The sequence below is a fragment of the Sitodiplosis mosellana genome, unplaced genomic scaffold (genome assembly GCF_009176505.1).
Source record: "Sitodiplosis mosellana isolate CC-2019 unplaced genomic scaffold, AAFC_SMos_1.0 Smas_scaffold_12, whole genome shotgun sequence".
Lineage (NCBI taxonomy): Eukaryota > Metazoa > Arthropoda > Insecta > Diptera > Cecidomyiidae > Sitodiplosis > Sitodiplosis mosellana.
Genome location: NW_022595254.1, coordinates 1,173,786 through 1,194,257, shown reverse-complemented (window position 1 = coordinate 1,194,257; position 20,472 = coordinate 1,173,786). Strand labels below are relative to the sequence as shown.

Below are 20,472 nucleotides of genomic sequence, written 5' to 3'. Positions count from 1 at the left end.
ACACACATGGGTCATTCGAGATGCGATTCAACGAAGCCACGAACAAAACGACGTACCCCAACGCCAAAGCCGAAATACTGTATACTGTATTCGCCGAAAATGTTCATTCTTTGAAGTAGTCGGTGCGATAGCATCTCTCACTCTCACACACTTTGATACGTGCACGTACATCGTATACGCACACGCCAAATATCTATGCACGACCTACCGAAAAGGATTACTGCTATTTTGGAGCCAATGTGAGAGTTCAAAGGTTTTACTTGCAAGTATTTGTACGGATTCTAATCGTATCTCGAATTACACTCTCGCTCCGTTGAGCTGCTATGATACGATACGCTACCGATGAGCCCATGAAGCATGTACGAATTTTTCTTCGGACACACCAACAACGGCGGCAAACCGAATGAATTTTCATCCCTTTTCCGTTGGAGTCAATATTTAGCCCAGCAGTTTTGGAGTGGAACCCATTTATGTGCTTCATTGTGTTTTATTTCTATGACTGTATTTGTTACGTGCGTTGCGAACATCGGTGCCGAACGGACTACGATATCAAAAAGTGGCAGCAGCAGAGGCAGAACATCGTTGCTTTCGTTGCGATGAACCAGATTAGTCAGATTGTGTGTGTCTGCTTCAAAGTAATAGGATTTTTCATTTCATAAGTCTAGTCTTTTTTACAAGATTTTCCACCCGTTGATGTGGGAGGCTTACATTCGGATTGCTCTCGACTACTTAATATCCTTAGCCTTTTGTCCGTAGAACAATAAACTTCAAACCTCAACAGCATTTCCTGGTCATGAATCAAATTTATTTGCTAAAGGGTTCGTTCGCTAAAAAGATCACGTTTCAAATCCGTTTTTTTTTTGCATTAGATTTCAATGGAAAAAAAAATGAAAATAAATCCAAAGTACAACCCAAAAGCATAAATGTATCATTTACGTTTTTTTTCTAATGGCAAACGTATAAAAATAAAAACAAAATCATCAACGGGAGAGCGAGAGAGAGAGAAAGAGCGAGGCAATAATGATGCATGCGTTACGCCGACAGAGGGCAGCACATAATACATAATGACCGTCGTAAATGTATATACGTAAAAAGCGTGTGACATTTGTACAGTCATTTATTTGTAGTTTATGTAGCAAAGCAGCTAATTGTTTGTATTGTATTCTTGTTGTCTGCATTCAAAACTTTTTTACTTCGTTTAATTAGTAATTTCACCTCGAGTCGTATTTATGTTTTAATCCATCAACAACATGTTACCTAGAATAGTGTTGCTATTCCAATTTGTTAGCATATTTTATGGTAAGTTTTTATTTCCGAATTACATCCGAAACAGTTTCATGTAACAATTGCAACAACTTTAAGCCACACCCCGGAATGGAGATCCAAATTAGTCATGTTTTAATTAGAATTTCTAACTTATTTTTATTGCATAAAAACTTATTTTATTTGTGTTTGTGTTTTTAGTTCAACAAGCATATGGAAAATGTTCGATGCCACAAATCTTGCGCGGTTCTTGGTTTTCATGGGAATCTGGCAAACCAACACTAACCATAATTGATGATATCTCAATGTCGCGCTATGGTGAATGTGTTACATTCCTACGGGATGGAGCGGATTATACGTTTGTTATGAAATCAAGACAAGAACAAAATTGCCATTATTGCGTTAAAACCTATCCAAGAACGTTAAATGTGTTTGAAAAGACTGTTGGCCCATGTGTCACATTGGAAGCGGACAAAGAGCCAACTATTGAACGTGTATGCACTGGAATTAACATTGACCAGCAACTCATTACGCTTTTCAACGAGAATTACATTCCGATCAATTGCCGATCGTCGTTAGAAGGTGTTTGGCAATTTGCATATCAGGTTTGTTCCACTTGTGAATAATTTGTTTTAAATGATAAGTTGCATACGGTATAAATAAATTGAACTCAATTTCTGTTTTTAAATTCCTATTTTTAGAATCGTTTCCGATTCACCGGTGAATGTGACAATCCAGACGCTCAAATTCGCTCGTGCCAAACGGCCGGTACACAATTTTTGATCACTAATCAAAAATTCAACATCACATACAAGCAATGCCAAGGTATGACGGGAACTTTCAACGGTGTCGTTGAATACAGTTGTCTGGGCGATTGGTTTGTTGGCAAGAACCATTACTTTGCTGTGGCCAACACAAAAGAAAGTCGAAAAGATGAAAAATATCGGTGTTTCTTGAAGAATCGAGACGATGACCTTTATATTGGTGTTTCAATTACGGCCGAATGGTAAGGATTGAGACAGCGTTTTTTTTTCTTGTGATATTGGCAAAAAGACAGAATTTTTGTCTATGTTGGCAAAATCACTTCAAATTTATGTGTCTTTTAAAATGTTCAACTAATGTTGTATTGATGATTTTTAGAAAAAAAAAATTATTTTCATTTTTATTCGTAGCAATACCCTCAAAACCGTCGAAAAATCTCCGGAGAGATTGCGTGTGACACCAGTGAAAGCGGAAGTCGTTGAGGCAGGTTGTCGTTTGCCACAGAATTTCAGCGGTGATTGGGTCAATACAGCCAACATTGATGCCGATGTTTTCATTAATGAAACTCATTTGATTGAAACTTACTACCCGGACAAGGCTCGTTATCGTCGAACCATTTATGTTTGCAAAGAACAGAGAGACACCCGTATTATGATGGCTCGTTTAACTGTTGACGGATGGTGAGTTTACCTTCATCATAAAAAAACAATATAAAAAAATAAACATCACGATGTTTCGTTACCTTTAGTTTGTTTATGATTTCACAGATAATTTTTAATGTGTACTGCATTATTATTTTCAATTTCCAGTCAAAAGGATTATGTATGCTTCGACTTTGTACCAAGACATCACAATATCATTCGATTCCGACGTGGTTTGGCTGTGATAAAGGATGACTTCAGTACGGTTTGCTCGTGGGTGCAATTCCCTAACAGAGAAGAATGGAAATACGATCTATTCTTATGTAAGTTGACATTTTTGGACACATTTTTATGCTATCTTAGAAGTTTTCGAACCTTACCGTTTAGTGGGATCAAATTTCTTTGCCGGATTTTGATCCTATGCATTTTGTTCTCATCCTATATATTCATGCATGTAAATGTTTATGTTGCTAATATGTACTATTTCTTTTTTTTTTTAAACAGCAAAAAATCCGGTGCCAGTGCGATGTCCCGTAGCTGGAAAGTTCAACTTTACGCAAAGAGGCGAACATCCATTCAAAACACGGTAAAAACGATGTTCTTTCCACAAATAAAATCAATAAATCTATGAAAACATAGCTTATAATCATGCTTGAAAATGTTCATTTCACAAACAGTATTCTTGGTGGTGTTACGTTGAGTCCTCGGCCTGACATTCGTTGCAAACAAAACATATCCGATTTTTCGGTGTGCGGAACTGATCAAAAGGAAATTATGATTGATGAAAACTATTGTTTGTCCGTGGATCATCTTGGTAGACCAGTTGATATTTATCACGACCCCGATTACATCCTGCGATGCATTGGTTTCTTCAAGGAAAACTTAAAATCATACCTTATTACTTATGATGATTTGGATCCACTTTCGGTATGATTTCATTGAACCTATTTTTCTTCATCCATTTTTAGTATCAGGCAAATTCAATGGTTGTTTTGTTGAAATTGCAGAAATATCGTTGCTGGGTGTATCAAAGAGCCGATTTGAATCGAGTGCTCATCTCACAAGCTGTCGGTGCATTCTGTCATATCAAACAAGATGTAACATCATGGAATTATACTGAAGGAGCGGTCGTCGCTCTGGACATGACCGAATACGAAAGAGAACGTAAGTTTGACACGCTCAAAACATTTCGAAAGCCATTCATTGTGGTTAAATTTGTTCAAAGTTTCAATAGAATTGGCTTCAAGTTACACATTTTGTATTGATCAAAATTCCAATTTTATTTTTTTCAGGCGATCAATGTCCCATGTACTTTGATGATGGTTCATATCCATGGTCAAACACGGAAAATTTCATCAAGATCTTCAACTGGGACTTTGTACGTAGTTCCGCGGCAATGTTGCTACCACTCTCATTAACTATAGCAATAACAATACCAATTATGTGCCTTGTGCAGAGACATTTATTGCATTAAGTTGCATTTTTTTTCACCAGACAAGTCAAATCAAGAAAATGAAATTAGAACAAAATTCAAAATTGTCGCTCAAATTCGCGGATTAGATTTAGTTTTGGCGCTTTTTTTGTTAAATTCAATTTCCGTCCATTTCGAAACATTACGACGCAATATTTGAATCGCAAGTATTGTAAAGCCATTGAGTTAGATTTACACCAGACATTAGATTATAAGGTTAAGGAATCTATGAAAAAGAGGTAAACAACGCAGCAGCTCATTTTAGTACTTTACAATTCATTTCACGGCTCGTTTAGCCGTTGATATTCAGGTCAATCCGTTCAGATTTGATGAATGAATCTCACGTTTTTCAATTACGTACCACTTTTGAGGTGCGATAAGATAAAAATTTTTTTACATTCATTTTTGACAAGAGGTAGAAAGAGAGATATGTAGAATGTTCGTTCCAGTAGTGTCTTATTAATGTCTTGAAATTCAAACGCAAAACAAAAGTAAATAAACAAACCAAACTAAAAATATCTCGATTTTTCTTATCGTTCAAAGGCCAGGATTGTTAAATAATGACAACAACACCACCACAAATTTCTTTTTATCAAAATTTTTTATTTTCGTATGTTTAATTGATAATAGCTTCTAAAGAGCTGTGGTAACAGTCGATTCAAAAAATATAAACCTATGACTTGCAACGACTCTTAATGAAAGAAAAAAACGGCTTAAACTTTGATTCGTATGATTGATATATGATTTGTATGGCATCGTGTGAAATCAAATTTTTGTTTGTTGTTTTTGTTCTTTTGTGACGAGAAAGATGATAAGTACTAAATTAGATTCGGTGGTACCATTGCTCATTTCGTTCTTGTTGGAACATTTTCCATGATATTGTGACGACGACCAATAGAATGAGAAACAGTAAAATTAGCGCAATCCAACTGCCGTCTAGACCACGAAATTCAACATCAGTATAGGTCATTGACATCAGTGACACTTCACATTCCTTTTCATACGTATCAGTTGGGATGATGGACGCGTAAATACGACGAAAATCGTCAAGCGAACATTTCACTCCACACGATGGAATATTCAATGGCGATAGAATTTCGTTGGTTGAATTTTTATAAAATAATTGAATGTAAAAATTATCACCCGTTTTATACAACTCAAACAGCACGGTGGCTGCATACGGTGGGCTGTGTGGTGGCTGCAAAGAAATCAAATACGTTATCAATGTTTAATCTTGAAACAGAGTCAAAGTACTATTTGGAATCCCTTTTGGACGTCATATGCGGAATAATAAGCGAAAAAAGACAACATTTAATGCGTCATTACCTCGAAGAGTCCCAGACTATTGAGAATATTGGCCACAGTCGTATCGTGGGCTGAATATAGCCATAGAGAGCGATTGGGGTCTAGTTTTGATTCAATTTTTTGGCTCAAACGATCTAAGATCTCGCGAAGCAAAAACCCGGATTTTAAACGAGCCAAGGTTGGTGTATTGGTTTGCACTTGAAATGACCGATCGGCAACCCATTTTAAATCGCCGCCTGGAAATACTTTTTTCGTCCAATCCGGCAAGCTGTAGTGAATGCAAAATGCCATACAATTGATATAATAGTAAGGATTTTGTTTGATAAATAATGTTCACTGAATACTCACGTAAAATTCTTCAAATCTTCAATCCATAGTGTATTGTACAAATACTGTGCCTGATCAAATGTCTTGATTGGCGAACCGGAATTTTCTTCTAAATACTGAAACAGTGGCTTGTAATTCTTGAGCAAGGCTTGAAACTCTGGTGAACTTTGGTATTTTTTTAAGGCTTTATTGTATTGAGCGCACGGTTTTTTAGCGGCTAAAGTCGTATCCAAAACTTCTGGAGTTGTGTGGATAGGAATGGGCTGCCATTTTATGTCACGATTCCACATTTGATTGCCATCGGGCGGAAAAAGTCTAATAAAAAATCGGTTGGATCAGTTTATAGAATAAATAGGCTTTGCAAATATGCAATAAATATTATTTTACCCGGCCAGATTTGATTCAGCGCTCATCAGTGTGCGATCTACATCAGTGCCTATTGAATAAAATGAAAACAATTGTTGTCACAAATTCATTCACTACTAAAAATTCACATCGCAACTCACTTTGAATATATACAATATCTCGTAAGTATTCGCCATTGCCTAGCAATTGTTCGTATCTTTTCCGGAAAAACCGCCCCAAATGATAGTGTTGGTCTTTTCCAATCTGAAATCATCACGGTTAAAGGTAAACGAGAAAAAGGGTAATAAGATTAGTGTCATGAGGTAAATGTGTCGAATTTCATGGTCAAATGAAAGTAAGAAGAATTTTTTTTTTTCGCCCTACATTTGTTATCTGTCCGTAACCTGTGAAGAAAAAGTCAAATACGTTATCAACGGAGTCAAAGTTTATAATGGGTTCATATATTGAAGTCAAGAACTGAAAAGAAATTTATCGTAACCCACCTTCAGGCCAATAAATTCGGTCTTTCCATGGATCATTTGTGTATGGGTCGACTGGCGTTCGGTCACCATGACGAAAAATCTAGCAGAAATAGAGAAAAAAATATGCGGAACACATAAATTTAACCATGAAGCAAATAACCCACACTAACAACAAAACACGGAAAGTGTTAAATTTCACTTACAACATGTGCGAACACCAGCTGGCCTTCATTTGTGATATCGGTGATATTGCACGTAATAGAATCAACGCACGACAATAGCAAAATAACAAAAAAATTTCTAACATCTAACATTGTGTAATTATTTCTAATTTTTAATTCATGAAATGATGAATAAAATGTAAATATGAATGTTTGATGCGAACGAATATTTCAAAATGCGTTCACAGCACACATATTATTTATCGGAGCGAAATGAATAAATCCACTGGGTTGAGTGATTTAGACTAAAATTGAATAATTTGCTGATTTCGGTTTAGGCTGTCGAAAGGTCGACACAATGCCTCCAACACACGTACAATACACAATTTCACTTATTATCAACTTTTAATTTTATCTGCATGCTTGTTCGACCGAACTGCAAAAGAGAAGGCGAACATTTGTGTTTGCCAGCTATGTGAATGCGTTTCGTTTATTTTTTCTTGACGACTCGCACCAATACTTACGTAAAATCGATATCAACTAGTGTGCGGCATTGGACATCTGTTGGTCGGAACTGGAACTGAACGTAAACATTTGCCACAGATATGCGGTGTAAATGACTTGTCTAAAAAAAGACGAGTGTAACGTGATTGCGAAATTGTATAAACAAAATTCACTTCGTTCAGCCGGCCAATTTTATCAAGGTTTAAATAAGAATACGATAAATGAGCGACTATGACACGCTGACGCACTTCTTCGTTTCTTCGGTGGAAATGCAATTAAGAAAAATTATTGATAATTTTTTGTTGGTGATGAATTTATTCTTTAAGCGTCATCAAATAACACATGCACAAGTGATAAAAATTCTATTCTAATAGGAAAATGAAGCTGAGTAGCACGGGCTTGAGAATCTCATGATGAGATTAAACTTTCGCTACCAATGGGTATTTTTAGAATGGCAGAAAATGAATGAACTTTATGCAAACGATAAGCGATTTGCAGTCAAGTGTGCTGATCGTATGCATTTTATAAATATTTCAGATTATCATTTTCCATGACGATATTGCCTCGGTTCCGTGATAATAGCTTCCATGAGATGACTGCCACAAACGGCATCAGACAAACAATACAAATCATAACAATGACCCCTGAAACGAATGAAAAATGTTTTTTTCTTAAAAAATTGAAACACTTTTGGATCAAAGATCGACTTACATTGATACGATACGATAATGTCATTTCCTTCCAAAATTCGCAAATACAACGGTAATTGGCATTCTTCTTCAAACGTCTCAGTTGGTATGATTGCACTGTAGATGCTCTTGAATTGCTTTAACGTACATTTCGTGCCACAATTTGGGATTTCCAATGGTAATGGATTCTCGTCGCTTGTATTTCTGTAGACTATTTGCATGTAGTACTCATCGTTTGATTGGTACAACTCAAAATAGACACTCGACGCATACGGTGGATTGTGTGGCTAAAATTAAATATGGTTTTTAATAGAAAAATGTGTTCAAGAAATGTAATAAAAATATTATTCAGTTGATAATGACATAAAAAATTTACATCGAAAAGGCCCAGGCTATTCAAAACATTGGCTATGGTTGAATCGTGGGCTGAATAAAGAAATAGAGAACGGTTTGGTGATAGACTTCCGTTTATTTTCTGCTCAAAATGCTCCAAGATTTCTCGAATAAAAAATCCATTGCTTAGACGAGCCAACAATGATGTATTGGTTGGAATTTGAAAATAATGATTTGCAACCCATTCAAAGTCACTTTTCTCCAAAAACTCTTCCTCCGCCCAAAGGGGTAAACTTATGAATTAAAAAAAAGTAAAGCAAATATTTTCAACTTCGATTTTTGAACATAATAGCTAAAGTCTATATTGGATTTAAAAATGAAAATTACAGTTTCAACAAGAATAATTCAGAAATTATTCTAGTCCATATTTTGGCTTACCCTTTGTTTTTCTGATTTTCAATCCAAAGTGTGTTGTACAGAAGTTGTGCGTCGTCAAATGTGCGAATTTGAACGCCACTATTCTCTTCCAAGTAAGTGAACATCTCTTTGTATTTCGCTATGAGATTGGCGTGTTCTGAGGAATTTAAATACTCTTCCATTGCGTGATCATAGCGTGGACAAGGTTTTCCCACATATAGAACGTAATCTAAGTCTAATGGGATTGAATGGATTGGTATTGGCCTCCAGTTTATGTCACGATTCCACACTTGGTTGTCATCGGGTGGAAAAAGTCTAACAAAAAATCGCTTGGATCAGTGTATGGTATGAATAACACGTAGGTTTTGCATATTATTACAATCAATTCAATATTACCCAGCCAGATTTGCTGCTGCACTCATCAGTGTTCGGTCTACATCGGTGCCTACGCAAAGAGATAGTTTTTGGATAAATGACAATCAAATATAATTTTGAAGGAATACACAAATCCAAATAAGTACCCGTGTGCAAATATTGTAACTGACCAGTCAGTTAACTAATTTCGGACAAAAAGGACTTACTTTGATTGACATTTCAGTACAACGTGTAGTGTAAGTCTATCAAAGTTAACTGAAATCGTTTAAAGTTACAAGTCGAAATAACTTGCTTATTTTGGGACAAAGTGATTTTCGTCATACAAAAACATAAATCCAATCAACTACAGTCAACTAAATCTAAAGTCAGTCAGTCATTATTTTTCCACACGGGTAATAATTCGAAAACGCATTTTCGATATTTTACTCACTTTGAACATACACGTTATCATTTGAATAATGACCATCTCCAAGGAGTGAAGCATATCTTCTTCGTAAATATTTTCCTAGCTCATATTCTTGTTCGATTCCAAGCTGAAAAATGATTTTCACATTTGTAGCTTTTTTAAGTCGTTGCGTAATTCAAGAAACGCGGTTCAGTTATTCAAAATCATTCAATTTCCGAAGAAAAAACCTAGGGGATTCATGCCAAATTTTATTTAGCAAAATCTATTTGTATTATTTAAATCATGTAAAATTCACGCTAGATTTCAAATATTTTGTATTATTTCCCGAATGCGTTGTTATTGTTCATATTCACCTTGAACAATATGTTCTGGAAGTGGGTTTTGGTGGATCCTCAGGATCGTTCAAAACTGCTCCCGGTTCTGGAAGTGGGTTTTTGGTGGATCTTCAGGATGGATCAGACTGGGTTTGACAATGCCCTGGCCCATCCTGAGGATCCACTTCCAGAACCAGGAGCGGTTTTGAACAATCCACAGGATCCACCAAAACCCATTTCCAGAATTTTTGAAGCGATAATGACGACAACAGATTGGACATGGTTCTGCTGACAGTCGGTTTATTGAACAAAATTGAGCAAAATTGAAATTATGCATACATATCTGTTTAATATGTTGAAACATAAACAAATTCATATTATTTGTTCATATTTTAAATATGGAAATTGGCGTGAGTCCCCTAGGAAAAAACAACAGTTCTACTCAAACTCACATTGGTTAATGCTCCCAGTCCACCGGGCCAATTGGATTTCGGATCGCTGGCATACGTTGAAAGTGGGTTGCGATCACCGTGTCGAAAAATCTAAATGATTTTATTCACATTATTTTAGTATCCTCCAAAGAAGTCTTTTTAATTCATGCCTTCAATTCACTCGTGTAACGTAATGAACAATTAAAATTACAACGGAAATCAATTCTACTCACAACATGTGCAAATATCAATTTTGGCTCATTAGAAGTCACAGTTTCATTTTTGGTATTCCTTGACGATCTGCTCGCATCGGCGAGTAAATACAACGATGAAAATATCATCACAATCCAAAGCCAACACATCACTTCAAATATTTCGCTTTTGGAAATTGTCAAAAAGAAATCAAAATGAATAAAATTAAAGTAAGAATGCGACTGATTCGCTTGAAATCTGATAATTGTGTGGCGATTACGAATTTGAAAAGCTATTTCACCTGTGAACAGGCAAAGAAATAATGAAACGTTCGCAGAAAATACTTCGTGGAATGGACTGATTTTGTGATGATGTTATTGCCTATGTAAATTAATATTATTATTGTCAGCTGTGAATACTAATTTACGCAATTGAATGCACATGTGTCTTTTTGCCACCAGCCACACAGTACAATGAGTCAGGCGGCTCAAATTCTAGCTGAATTTGCACGCGAAAAATCCACGTGCCAAATTCATTCTTATATGTAAATAATTGAACGATCACAAAAAAGAGGGTCAAAATTATTTGGCTTCGATAACAAAATCGGCGCACGGCAATAACGTTAATGAGCACTTCGAATGGCAATTGTTCACGCGACGATTGATTAATACAAATTCAAGAAGTAATTCAGTTTCATTGAAAAATTCTTTTAATCAGCAACTCTGTTCAACTATTGAATTTAATGAAAAATTAGTGGGTTTTGTTTCAAGTACAATTTTCAGAAAAAAATCATTTTAACCTCAGAAAAATCAATAAATTGTAAAAGTGTCAACAATTTTGGGAATTTAATGTCATAGACGGCACTCGTCTTCATAGCTTCCGATCGGAATGATTTCTTTATACGCTTGACGGAATTTTTTAATTGAACATTTCGTCCCACACAATGGAATCTCTAATGGCAATGGGTTGTCAGTGTCTGATGTTCGGTAGAATATTTGGAAGTAGAATTCATTTTTCTGCTTATACAATTCGATCAGAAGACTAGACGCGTATGGCGGACTGTGCAGCTGAAAATCGATTCAATATTGTTAATAAAGACAGACAAAAATAAACTGAATCTTCACAATAATGATAATCACCTTGAACAGTCCGATGCTATTCAAAACACTGGCTATGGTTGAATCGTGAGCAGAGTAAAGCCAGAGAGTACGATTCGGTGTCAATTCGGATGCAATTTTCTGATCAAAACGGTCGAGTATTTCACGGTACAGAAACCCAATTTTCAAGCGGGCCAACACAGGTGTAGTTGTATTCAATGCAAAGCACAAATTTGTCAACATTTCCAAATCACCACCGGCCACAAACACTGGCTTCGTCCAATCCGGCAAACTGTGAAAATTTGCAACGAATATGAAAAGAAATTTGAGAGAATCGAGAATAAAGTACTTACGTTTTATTCTTTATACTTTGTATAAAAAGTGTATTATTTAGAGTTTGGATGGCAATGAGATCATGAATCGATAGTCCGGTATTTTTTTCTAAATAGTCAATAAAAGGCCTATACTTTATGAAAATATTCCGATACTCGGGCGTTTGTGTGTACTTTTCGAAGGCTTCATTGAAACGAGGACAATATGTTTCGCCGTTGACAACATAGTCGAATCGTTTTGGAATGGTGTGTATGGGTATGGGTTGCCAAGCGATATTTGGATTCCATAGTTCATCGTCACTTGGGGGAAAAAGTCTACCAAAAAATCAGTTGAATCAGTTTATAGAATAAATAGCAAATAGGTTTCATATATATTACCCAGCCATGTTCGATGCAGCGCTCATCAATGTTCGATCAATGTCAGTGCCTGCAGAAAAAACACTCGATTTTAACGACCAGATTCAACGAGTTCAACTTATTGAATATTTTTTTTCAATATCAAAAGTGGGCATTTTCATATCACTTTTACTCACTCTGAATGTACACCGTATTGGGTGAATATGAACCGTTTCCGAGCAAACTCGAGTATCTTTTGCGAAAAAATTTGCCCAACGCATAATGTTGTCGCTTTCCAATCTGAAATATGGTTTCAAAAAACTCATCAAAATTATTTTATTCAAAATGGAGGAGATGAAAAGCCAAGTGAATAAACACTTTTAATTATGAAAAAATCAAAAATACATTAGTTAGGTGACCATATCCTTTGGAATTTGCATGCAAATGAGAACGTTTTGATGTGTGGGGACGAGCAGAAAGAAAAACAGATTTTTATTTTTAATTATTGCGTAAATCAAATCTGTTTTAATAGCAACAATTTGTCAAATTACCTTCAGGCCAGTTGGATTCATCGATCCATGGGTCTTTGGGATAACTCTCCAACGGGTTTCTATCGCCATGGCGAAAAATCTTTGAAAGAAAAAAAATCAATCTATCGAAAGAACGATAATCACTTCAATTTTTATTTAAAAAAAAAAAGAAAAATTCTTCGATTTTCAGTCACTTACAACGTGTGCGAATATTAATTCCTCATCATCAGCCGCCTCCGAATCAATGTTTAGTCTACTCGCTGCTAATTGTAGACACAATAATAGTGCAGCTATCGACTTTAGATCTAACATTGTCGAAAAGACAAAAAATATCCGGTGACAATTCAGTGGAATCACCGCTAGTTTATGTAACGACAAACGGACGGGGATACTGCCCTATTCGACAGAGTTTGAATCGACGACTGATGTGAAATTCTCATTTATTGTATTATTTTAGCTACGATTTTATCTGATTCTGTCCTATATTGATGGCGGTTCGACTTGAATTTTACATGATAAATCAATTCTTTTGTCGGAACACTGAACTTTTGTTCTATTTCTCAAGCACCAACAATGCTGTACAGGTTAACATGCCTATGTACTCAACCGAAAAAAATGTTTTGTTATCAATAAATTATCCAATGAATTTTGTACATGTTTCCGTTTTTTTCTTCGACAAAGCAATATGGGAGTTCTTTCTTTCTACTCATGAAAATATATTTACAGATAAAAAAAAATATTTTTTTTCATCTATTTTTATCAAATCATATGTTATCCTATTTTGGGCCACCGATTCGGAAGAAAAAAGTGTCTAAAGTGGTAATCAATATATACAATGAGACACCAGCCGCAAGCTAAACAAAAACCTTTTTTTATTTTGAAATACCTACATTTCGAAAAAGATATGCTTTCTTTATTAAAATGGATTGTGCGGCCGCACGTGATACGACTGAATACTTTTCGTTGTCTTTCCAAAGTGTTTATGTTCCAGTTCTTAAAAATAAAAATAAACGTAATTAATGATGTCATCATTTGTACGATCACTTCAAATTAGAAGACGGATAATGCTACTCTTTACTTATGTACTTGATTGTATTATTCCAAGTGATTGCATTGTTACATTGTTTCGTTTATTAAATGTAAATCGACCATATTTCTTGTGCAATCTTGTAAAACTTGCCGCTTTCTTCAACTATCAATATAGGGAAAACACAACACTGAGAGATGCACAATAAACAACTTTGGGAAGTACTTGCGTTTATGTAGCAAGATAAAAATTAAAAAAAAACAGTCTATTTACGCTTAACTGAGTTATAAGCAAGTGAACTTTTTTCCCTTTCCCATTTTCATTCCTTGTGCATATTAAGAGGTTTAACTCGATGGTTGTGTTATACAACAAATATTTATTTATTCCGTTTAAAAATTCAAAGGCTAATATATTCTTTGTTCGATATTTGTTTCTTTCGAATTCGAATCAAAACCCATTTTGTGGCATTGAATTGCATGTTTATTACTATTATTATTTATTATTGTGATCAATCAGTGTAAACAAACAAACGTGTCGTTTCATCTTCGTTTCGTTTCCAGTGGGATGAGTGCAATCAAGCATTTCATATATCGAACAATAGCAAATACTTATCAAGCTTCATTGCATTTCGACGTTGTTTTGAAACTGATAAGTCGATAGTCATGAATGCAGTCACATTTAATTACACAAAATTTTAGCAAGGCAATGGGATCGCAATTTGAAGTTTTTTTTTCCAGTAAATAAAAATAGAATCACATTGGGCTGACAGGCTTTATCGATAGAAATTCATTATTTATTTAATACTCATGCCATTCACGTGTGTACTTCTCTTCAGTGATGCATGTTTTCATATAGTTTTAATGACACAAGTTGTTGTTTGAAATATCAATTAAAAGCTAATAAAGCTATCAGTCCAGTTAGGAGAGTTAGGAAACAGACGGGCAAGGGGAGACCTATAAAATATGCATAAAGAAAAACATTTGATTTGAAATGGGAATAAACATAGATGAATGGTTTCGTAAGGAAAATTCCACGTACTTTTATTCGAACCGTTTGCATAAGCTGTTTTGGTGGTGCCTTTTGATATTTCCACAACTTTTTTTTCTGGCACATGACACTCAACGCTGAAATCTTCCGTTGGTAAAATTTCTTTGTAAATCTCGTACAGTTTTTCCAACGGGCACTTTTGGCCACAGTTCGGAATGAATAATGGCTGGAGTGGAACTAGATCATCTCCACGATATGATTTGTGAAATATTTCCACATGGAATTTACCGTTGGATTTATGCAGCTCAAAGAACACACATGACGCGTAAATAGGAATTTGTGGTGGCTATGGAATTAATAAATGGAAAAATGAATATTTGATCAAAAAAAATCCAAACATTACAAAATTTGGTAAAAGAAAAAAACGTATCTAAGCAAAATGAATGGAAACCTACCTCAAACAAACCCAACGCATTCAAAGCCTGAAATAATTGAATGAAATCTTTTATAAAATATAAAATCTATAGATTGTTGTCAAGTTTCTTAAATGAGTATCAGCGACCCACATTGGCAATTGTGGTGTCATGAGCTGAATGAAGCCAAAGAGAGCGATCAGGGGACAGTGTTGCGTTCTTCTTCTCTGAAAAACGTTCCAAAATTTCTCGTACAAAGAAACCGGCCTTCAAACGAGCCAATTGTTTTGTATTCGTTCGCATTTTGAAACAGAATTTAGCGAGTTTTTCCATATCGCTGCCGACGTAAAACACTTTATCCGTCCAGGCTGGAAGCGTGAAATTCTTCAAGTTTTCTACCCACAGTGCTTGATAGACTGATTTCACATCGCAAATTTTGCTAATATTTTTCCCGGTATATTTTTCTAAATACTGAATCAGCGTTTTATTGTTTTTAAGCATCAATAGAACTTCATTTGATTGCTGGTACTCTTCGTATGCTTGATCATACAGAGGGCAATCCCCCTTCATACCCAAAGCGTGGTCAGTATCCTCCGGCATTGTGTGTATTGGTATTGCTTGCCTATGAAAAGCGATAAAAACGATTGTAAATAGTGATCCGAGCATAAACGATTGATTGTAAAGAAAAGCGTCTGAAATTTTCGCTAAATTTTAATGGAATAAAGCGAACAAATTAAGATTCTTGCCATAAGAGCGTTTTATTCCATATTTGATCGTCCTTCGGTGGGTACATGCCGGCCAACATATGTGACACTGACATCAGTGTTCGATCAACATCGGTGCTTCGTTGGAAAGAAGAAAAAATTATTTATTTTTTGTATTCCTGATCTAGGTCAGTACTAATAATTTCTGTGTTAATTGTTTTACCTTCTCACATAGATGTTGTCTTTATGATATGAACCATTGTTGACAATGAGACTAAAATATCTCTTGCGTAGATAGGCTCCCAACTCGAAATGCTGTTGTCGTCCGATCTTCAATCAAAAGTGTCAATAAATCAAAGAAATAATTAACTTAACACAAACAGATTAATTGCATTATTACTTACATTGGTAAGTTGACCGTAACCACCCGGCCAGTTGGATTCATCCTTGTGTGGATCAGTTGGGTATGTATTTATAATATTTCTATCTCCGTGACGAAATAACTATGGCATAATCCAAATTAAAAATAAATTCTAATGTAATTGAACTTGGTTGAAATTGTTCCACAAAAATTGAGTTCTCTTTTAGCTGCTTACAATATGGGCGAAAACTAATTCATCAGCCGGGTCTGAATCAGAGCTTTGAATTAAATGTGCGTTGATTAAAAGAATGAAACACAGCGCTAGAACTAGAAAATAATTTAACACAAACATTATTGCTACCAAATCAAAGTCACTTGTTCAAAATAATCTGAACGAATATTTTCTTGAAAAAATTTCTCAATTCTTCGTAATGATCCGTCTCTAGAGAGTTGCAATTGTCGACTGATTAAACTTTTCACTAGATTCAATACGTTGCACTTTTAACTATCGTGATCGACATTCATCCAAACTACGGATGGGCGATTCACTTGATTATATACATATATATTTTAAATTGAATGAAGTGAATCTCGATGAGACTATGAACGGACATTTTTATTCGTTTCCACTTCAATTCGGAATGAAATAGTACTTGATATAACTAATTTTGAAATAGTATTATTCACTTCATTCATTTTTTTTATTATAGATTTTTTTTTGTAATTGATCATATTGAGTAGAAACTTATCATATCTTACTTTGTACGTTTGAACTTGTACGCTGCACCCACCTATATAAGACATACAAATATAGACAGTGTCAGTTAAAACTGTGATAGGAGAGATGCAATTTACACAGACAATTTGATTTTCCGTTGTATTTCTTTTTGTTAGTAGCCACGGCACTATAAAATGAAATTCGCCTTATTCTCAAACTGTAGCCCAAACAATTTCTCGGTTGTGTTCGTGTCAAGTTCACATAATCGGCTATATCGACACACACACACACGTGTTTCGACAAAACGGCTTTGTTGCATATTTATTCATTTTCGCACATGAATAAGTTATGAGTTGATATTGCTGGCCAATAATAAACTGAAGCGAATATCAAAAATAAAACGACAGATGATGTTACAAATTGCAAGCTCACGATCTACTTGAATATACTTGAATATTATTTTATAAACAGTCAAGTTGTGCGGTTTGCGTTGATATTTTCGATTCCAATTTGATATACTGAGTGCAGCGTATCGATTTGAGTTAAATTCACAGATTATAAATCGGAAATTGATAGGAAACCGCATTAATCAAATCACATACAGACATTGAAACCTCAAAACGACGTAACAATGTTTCAATAATAGACCGTCATCAGAGAACTTTTCCCATCATATACAATCAATGTAAATGTGCTCTTTTGAATGTCATTGCAATTTGATTGACAAATGACTCATTGAGACGTTTGTTTGTAAATCTAATAAGGTCGATTTGTGGGATACTTCTCTCCACATTCTAGAATAATTATTTGATCTAACACAATTTGTCCACATTAAAAATAGTTTTTCCATATCGATTTTTACGTTGAACACTATAGATAGAGATATGTTTTCAGTACACTTAAATCATTACATTTTCGAAAGCAGTGCTGCTTTTTTCTAAGATTTTCCATTAATTTTCTGTTTCGAAACGAAAGGCCTAGAAAATGTGGAAAGCAGTTTTAATTTTTGATTTCAAGGCTTTTGAAATCCTGACGCATGTGATTTCCATGTGAACTGCATTTTTGACGACTTGGTAAATAAGTTTCGCCAAAGGAGCGTGACTTATCAACCTATACAATTTTAATGAACATTTGCCATTTCGTCAAAGTGGATGATTATTATGAACTGGAAATTAGTATAAACATAAACAAAATATATCGTTGAAGTCGATTGATTTCCATGCATATAATTTAAGATTCACATTCCGTTTTTGGCTCAATCTTTAAAGTTTGGAGAATTAACTTATTGAAATGTCAGTGCACTTAAACTTTCATAAACAAAAAGGCAAAAAAATGTAATTTCTCCACATGGAAAATGACTTGTTTCTTGACATCTAGACTACCGTTTGGAGATCTAATATACGTCATTTTAATGTCATTTGGATTTTTGATGAATTATCATTGTGCTGGATCACTTCCAATAAATATGTAAAGGGATGTGAGCTATCAAACTATTTTAGCTCCAACGACATATTTTGCGTCTGTTCAAAGTGGTCATGTGTGTATCAGGGAGTGAAATTTTCTGCGCATGAGACGTCACCTTTTCAGCAATGCATCGCATTTTCAGATGGCTATTCAAATCTTGGCGAACTGACCACGGCAAGGTGGAAATTTATATCTTTTATGTAATTAACATTTTAAATTGTAGATAAAATATAGAATTTAAATCAGCCATCCGATTTTCGACATTTTCAGTCACATACACAAGTTCCTTGGCTACTCAATCCACTTTAAAATGGGGAGAAAACTGTTCTAAGACACAAATACACAAATTGTATTGGCCTGAAAACAATCGCAAATGTGAATTCGATAATTGTACTCGCTGAACAATACTTCATGCAACTTCAATTCGAAATTTTCCAACAATTTTATCGATTACTTGATTGCACTCGAAATAAACTGTAAATACGTTTTGAAGGATTGTGTATTGTGGTCACAGGCCTTAGTTTACTCCAGATTGTTTGTTAGTTCAAAAGCCATTAATAATTGAGCGGCTATAAGTGGGTTTAGTTTCTTGACGATGCATTTGTCGCCATGTTTAATGAAGTATTTCATTTAGTGGACTCATTTGTCCTTTCATGAGTTACCATGGATAATGCTAAAATTGTGTTAGCTAGCTAGCTACGTGGGTAATCAGAACGAATTTGATTGGATGTGAAGAAATGCATAAACTCATTTCAAATCGATTAATTAAAACCCACTTAAAGCTCATATCGGGAGCACCACATCAGTTGTATTCCGACCGTTACCAAAATCGGACGATCCAATTATTTCCTCGCGAAAATGAAACATTTTCATAATTTTAGAACTCGTCTGAAGTTTTCAACTTGTTTGCCATTTCAAAACCAAAGCAGTTGGTTCCAAAAATTTGAACATCTTTTTGAGCGTCACGGTTTATTCGGATTATTAAATTTCGTTGGAAAAAGTGCTCAACAAAACATACGAATTGGATTAATATTTTCCTTTTTCGTACTTTTCTTCATACCGGTTTTGTGGTTTTTATTGTTCGAAGCTATGAAATAGTGTTCGGAAGGCGGTTAGCCCTTTAATGTTTAAAAAATGATGTTTTTGTTTAACTTCAGTTTATTTCATCGTGAAAATGATTTAATAACTTTTTTAAATCATTTCAACAACATGGCACACACGAGTAAGGACATTTTAATCCTAAATTATTTGCAATCAATTTCGTCTACCTTTTTTTAATCTAATATATTTTTCTTCATTAATTTATTTAGATTTCAAATTTGGATTTATCTTGGAAATATTCACAAAGGTCGGTTACCTAAATTTCTATATTGAATCTATATCAATTTGACGTTTTGATAACCTTTCAGATAGTCGACGTTTTTCACGTCGTGCACAACGTCTTGAAATTAGGATGGGAGGGAAAAAAAACTGGGATATTTTCAAAATCATGATATAGCAAACAATAATTGAACGCGTGAGAATAAAAGACTGACGCTAGCAGGTTTTTCGCAAAAGCGGGATAACAATCAGTTGCACGCAAAAGAGACATTTCAAAAGGTTACACGCAAACGGAACATTTTATTTTGTCGCATTTTGAATTTTAAAGCCGTGATTACAACAACAATATACTTCTCTTTTGCGTGCAACCTTTTGAAATGTCTCTTTTGCGTGCAACTGATTTTTATCCCGCTTTTGCAAAAAACCTGGTAGCGTCAGTCTTTTATTCTCACGCGTTCAATTAATTTTGACTTTTGTTTAACACGATCAATTTTATTGATGAAAATTATAAACTGAAAATGTATCTAGTGTAGGCGGTTCACAATTTAGTTCTTTGTTTGAAAAAATTAAATGTTCAAATACAACAAAAATGGTCAAAACAATAAATATAAGCTATGTGCTTAATCGAAAAATAATGTGTTGTTTAGTATCATATCAAGGTAAAATGTCGTTGATTTTTCTTGCCTCATTTCTGTGAAGTTTATTTTATTCATCCCTGTGTGAATGTGTGATCAATGACGGGTGAAACCACACAAACCCCATTTT

General features: G+C 34.8%; 3 protein-coding genes across 3 annotated transcripts; 1 reads left to right on the top strand and 2 right to left on the bottom strand.

Moving 5' to 3' along the window:
* The first annotated feature begins 1,089 nt into the window (after positions 1 to 1,089).
* On the top strand, positions 1,090 to 4,653 carry LOC129567840 (uncharacterized). Its single transcript, XM_055445196.1, has 9 exons — positions 1,090 to 1,299; positions 1,465 to 1,868; positions 1,965 to 2,269; positions 2,436 to 2,705; positions 2,835 to 2,989; positions 3,171 to 3,252; positions 3,344 to 3,593; positions 3,674 to 3,830; positions 3,959 to 4,653. The coding sequence occupies exons 1-9, from the start codon at positions 1,251 to 1,253 to the stop codon at positions 4,138 to 4,140; spliced, it is 1,854 nt and encodes a 617-aa protein (XP_055301171.1). The 5' UTR covers positions 1,090 to 1,250; the 3' UTR covers positions 4,141 to 4,653.
* A 66-nt stretch (positions 4,654 to 4,719) lies between these two features.
* LOC129567828 (uncharacterized) lies at positions 4,720 to 16,686 on the bottom strand. The gene is made up of 27 exons (XM_055445183.1): positions 16,441 to 16,686; positions 16,249 to 16,347; positions 16,068 to 16,174; positions 15,887 to 15,982; positions 15,294 to 15,762; positions 15,183 to 15,209; positions 14,779 to 15,073; positions 14,680 to 14,693; positions 12,912 to 13,109; positions 12,735 to 12,813; positions 12,589 to 12,608; positions 12,381 to 12,483; positions 12,226 to 12,274; positions 11,869 to 12,162; positions 11,558 to 11,807; positions 11,283 to 11,485; positions 8,327 to 8,576; positions 7,973 to 8,237; positions 7,883 to 7,905; positions 6,800 to 6,988; positions 6,618 to 6,696; positions 6,499 to 6,518; positions 6,276 to 6,378; positions 6,157 to 6,205; positions 5,791 to 6,084; positions 5,464 to 5,710; positions 4,720 to 5,335 (listed from the first exon to the last, which is right to left on the bottom strand). Exons 1-27 carry the CDS (start codon positions 16,555 to 16,557, stop codon positions 4,961 to 4,963), a joined length of 4,314 nt encoding a protein of 1,437 aa, XP_055301158.1. The 5' UTR covers positions 16,558 to 16,686; the 3' UTR covers positions 4,720 to 4,960.
* Positions 7,557 to 11,245, bottom strand: LOC129567841 (prostatic acid phosphatase-like). The gene is made up of 8 exons (XM_055445197.1): positions 10,460 to 11,245; positions 10,248 to 10,337; positions 9,506 to 9,608; positions 9,097 to 9,145; positions 8,722 to 9,015; positions 8,327 to 8,576; positions 7,973 to 8,237; positions 7,557 to 7,905 (listed from the first exon to the last, which is right to left on the bottom strand). Exons 1-8 carry the CDS (start codon positions 10,586 to 10,588, stop codon positions 7,784 to 7,786), a joined length of 1,302 nt encoding a protein of 433 aa, XP_055301172.1. The 5' UTR covers positions 10,589 to 11,245; the 3' UTR covers positions 7,557 to 7,783.
* Positions 16,687 to 20,472: the final 3,786 nt, after the last annotated feature.

Bases quoted from the DNA above. Each gene is read 5' to 3' on its own strand.
- LOC129567841 (XM_055445197.1), bottom strand. From the start codon at position 10,588: ATGTGTTGGCTTTGGATTGTGATGATATTTTCATCGTTGTATTTACTC. The intron at 9,146-9,505 runs GTGAGTAAAATA...CTCTTTGCGTAG, and splicing joins TGATAACGTGTATGTTCAAA to GCACCGATGTAGACCGAACA. The intron at 8,577-8,721 runs GTAAGCCAAAAT...TTAATTCATAAG, and splicing joins GAAAATCAGAAAAACAAAGG to TTTACCCCTTTGGGCGGAGG.
- LOC129567840 (XM_055445196.1), top strand. From the start codon at position 1,251: ATGTTACCTAGAATAGTGTTGCTATTCCAATTTGTTAGCATATTTTAT. The intron at 1,300-1,464 runs GTAAGTTTTTAT...TTGTGTTTTTAG, and splicing joins ATTTGTTAGCATATTTTATG to TTCAACAAGCATATGGAAAA. The intron at 2,990-3,170 runs GTAAGTTGACAT...TTTTTTAAACAG, and splicing joins GAAATACGATCTATTCTTAT to CAAAAAATCCGGTGCCAGTG.
- LOC129567828 (XM_055445183.1), bottom strand. From the start codon at position 16,557: ATGTTTGTGTTAAATTATTTTCTAGTTCTAGCGCTGTGTTTCATTCTT. The intron at 16,175-16,248 runs GTAAGTAATAAT...TTTTGATTGAAG, and splicing joins GTTACGGTCAACTTACCAAT to ATCGGACGACAACAGCATTT. The intron at 15,074-15,182 runs GTAGGTTTCCAT...TTAATTCCATAG, and splicing joins ATGCGTTGGGTTTGTTTGAG to CCACCACAAATTCCTATTTA.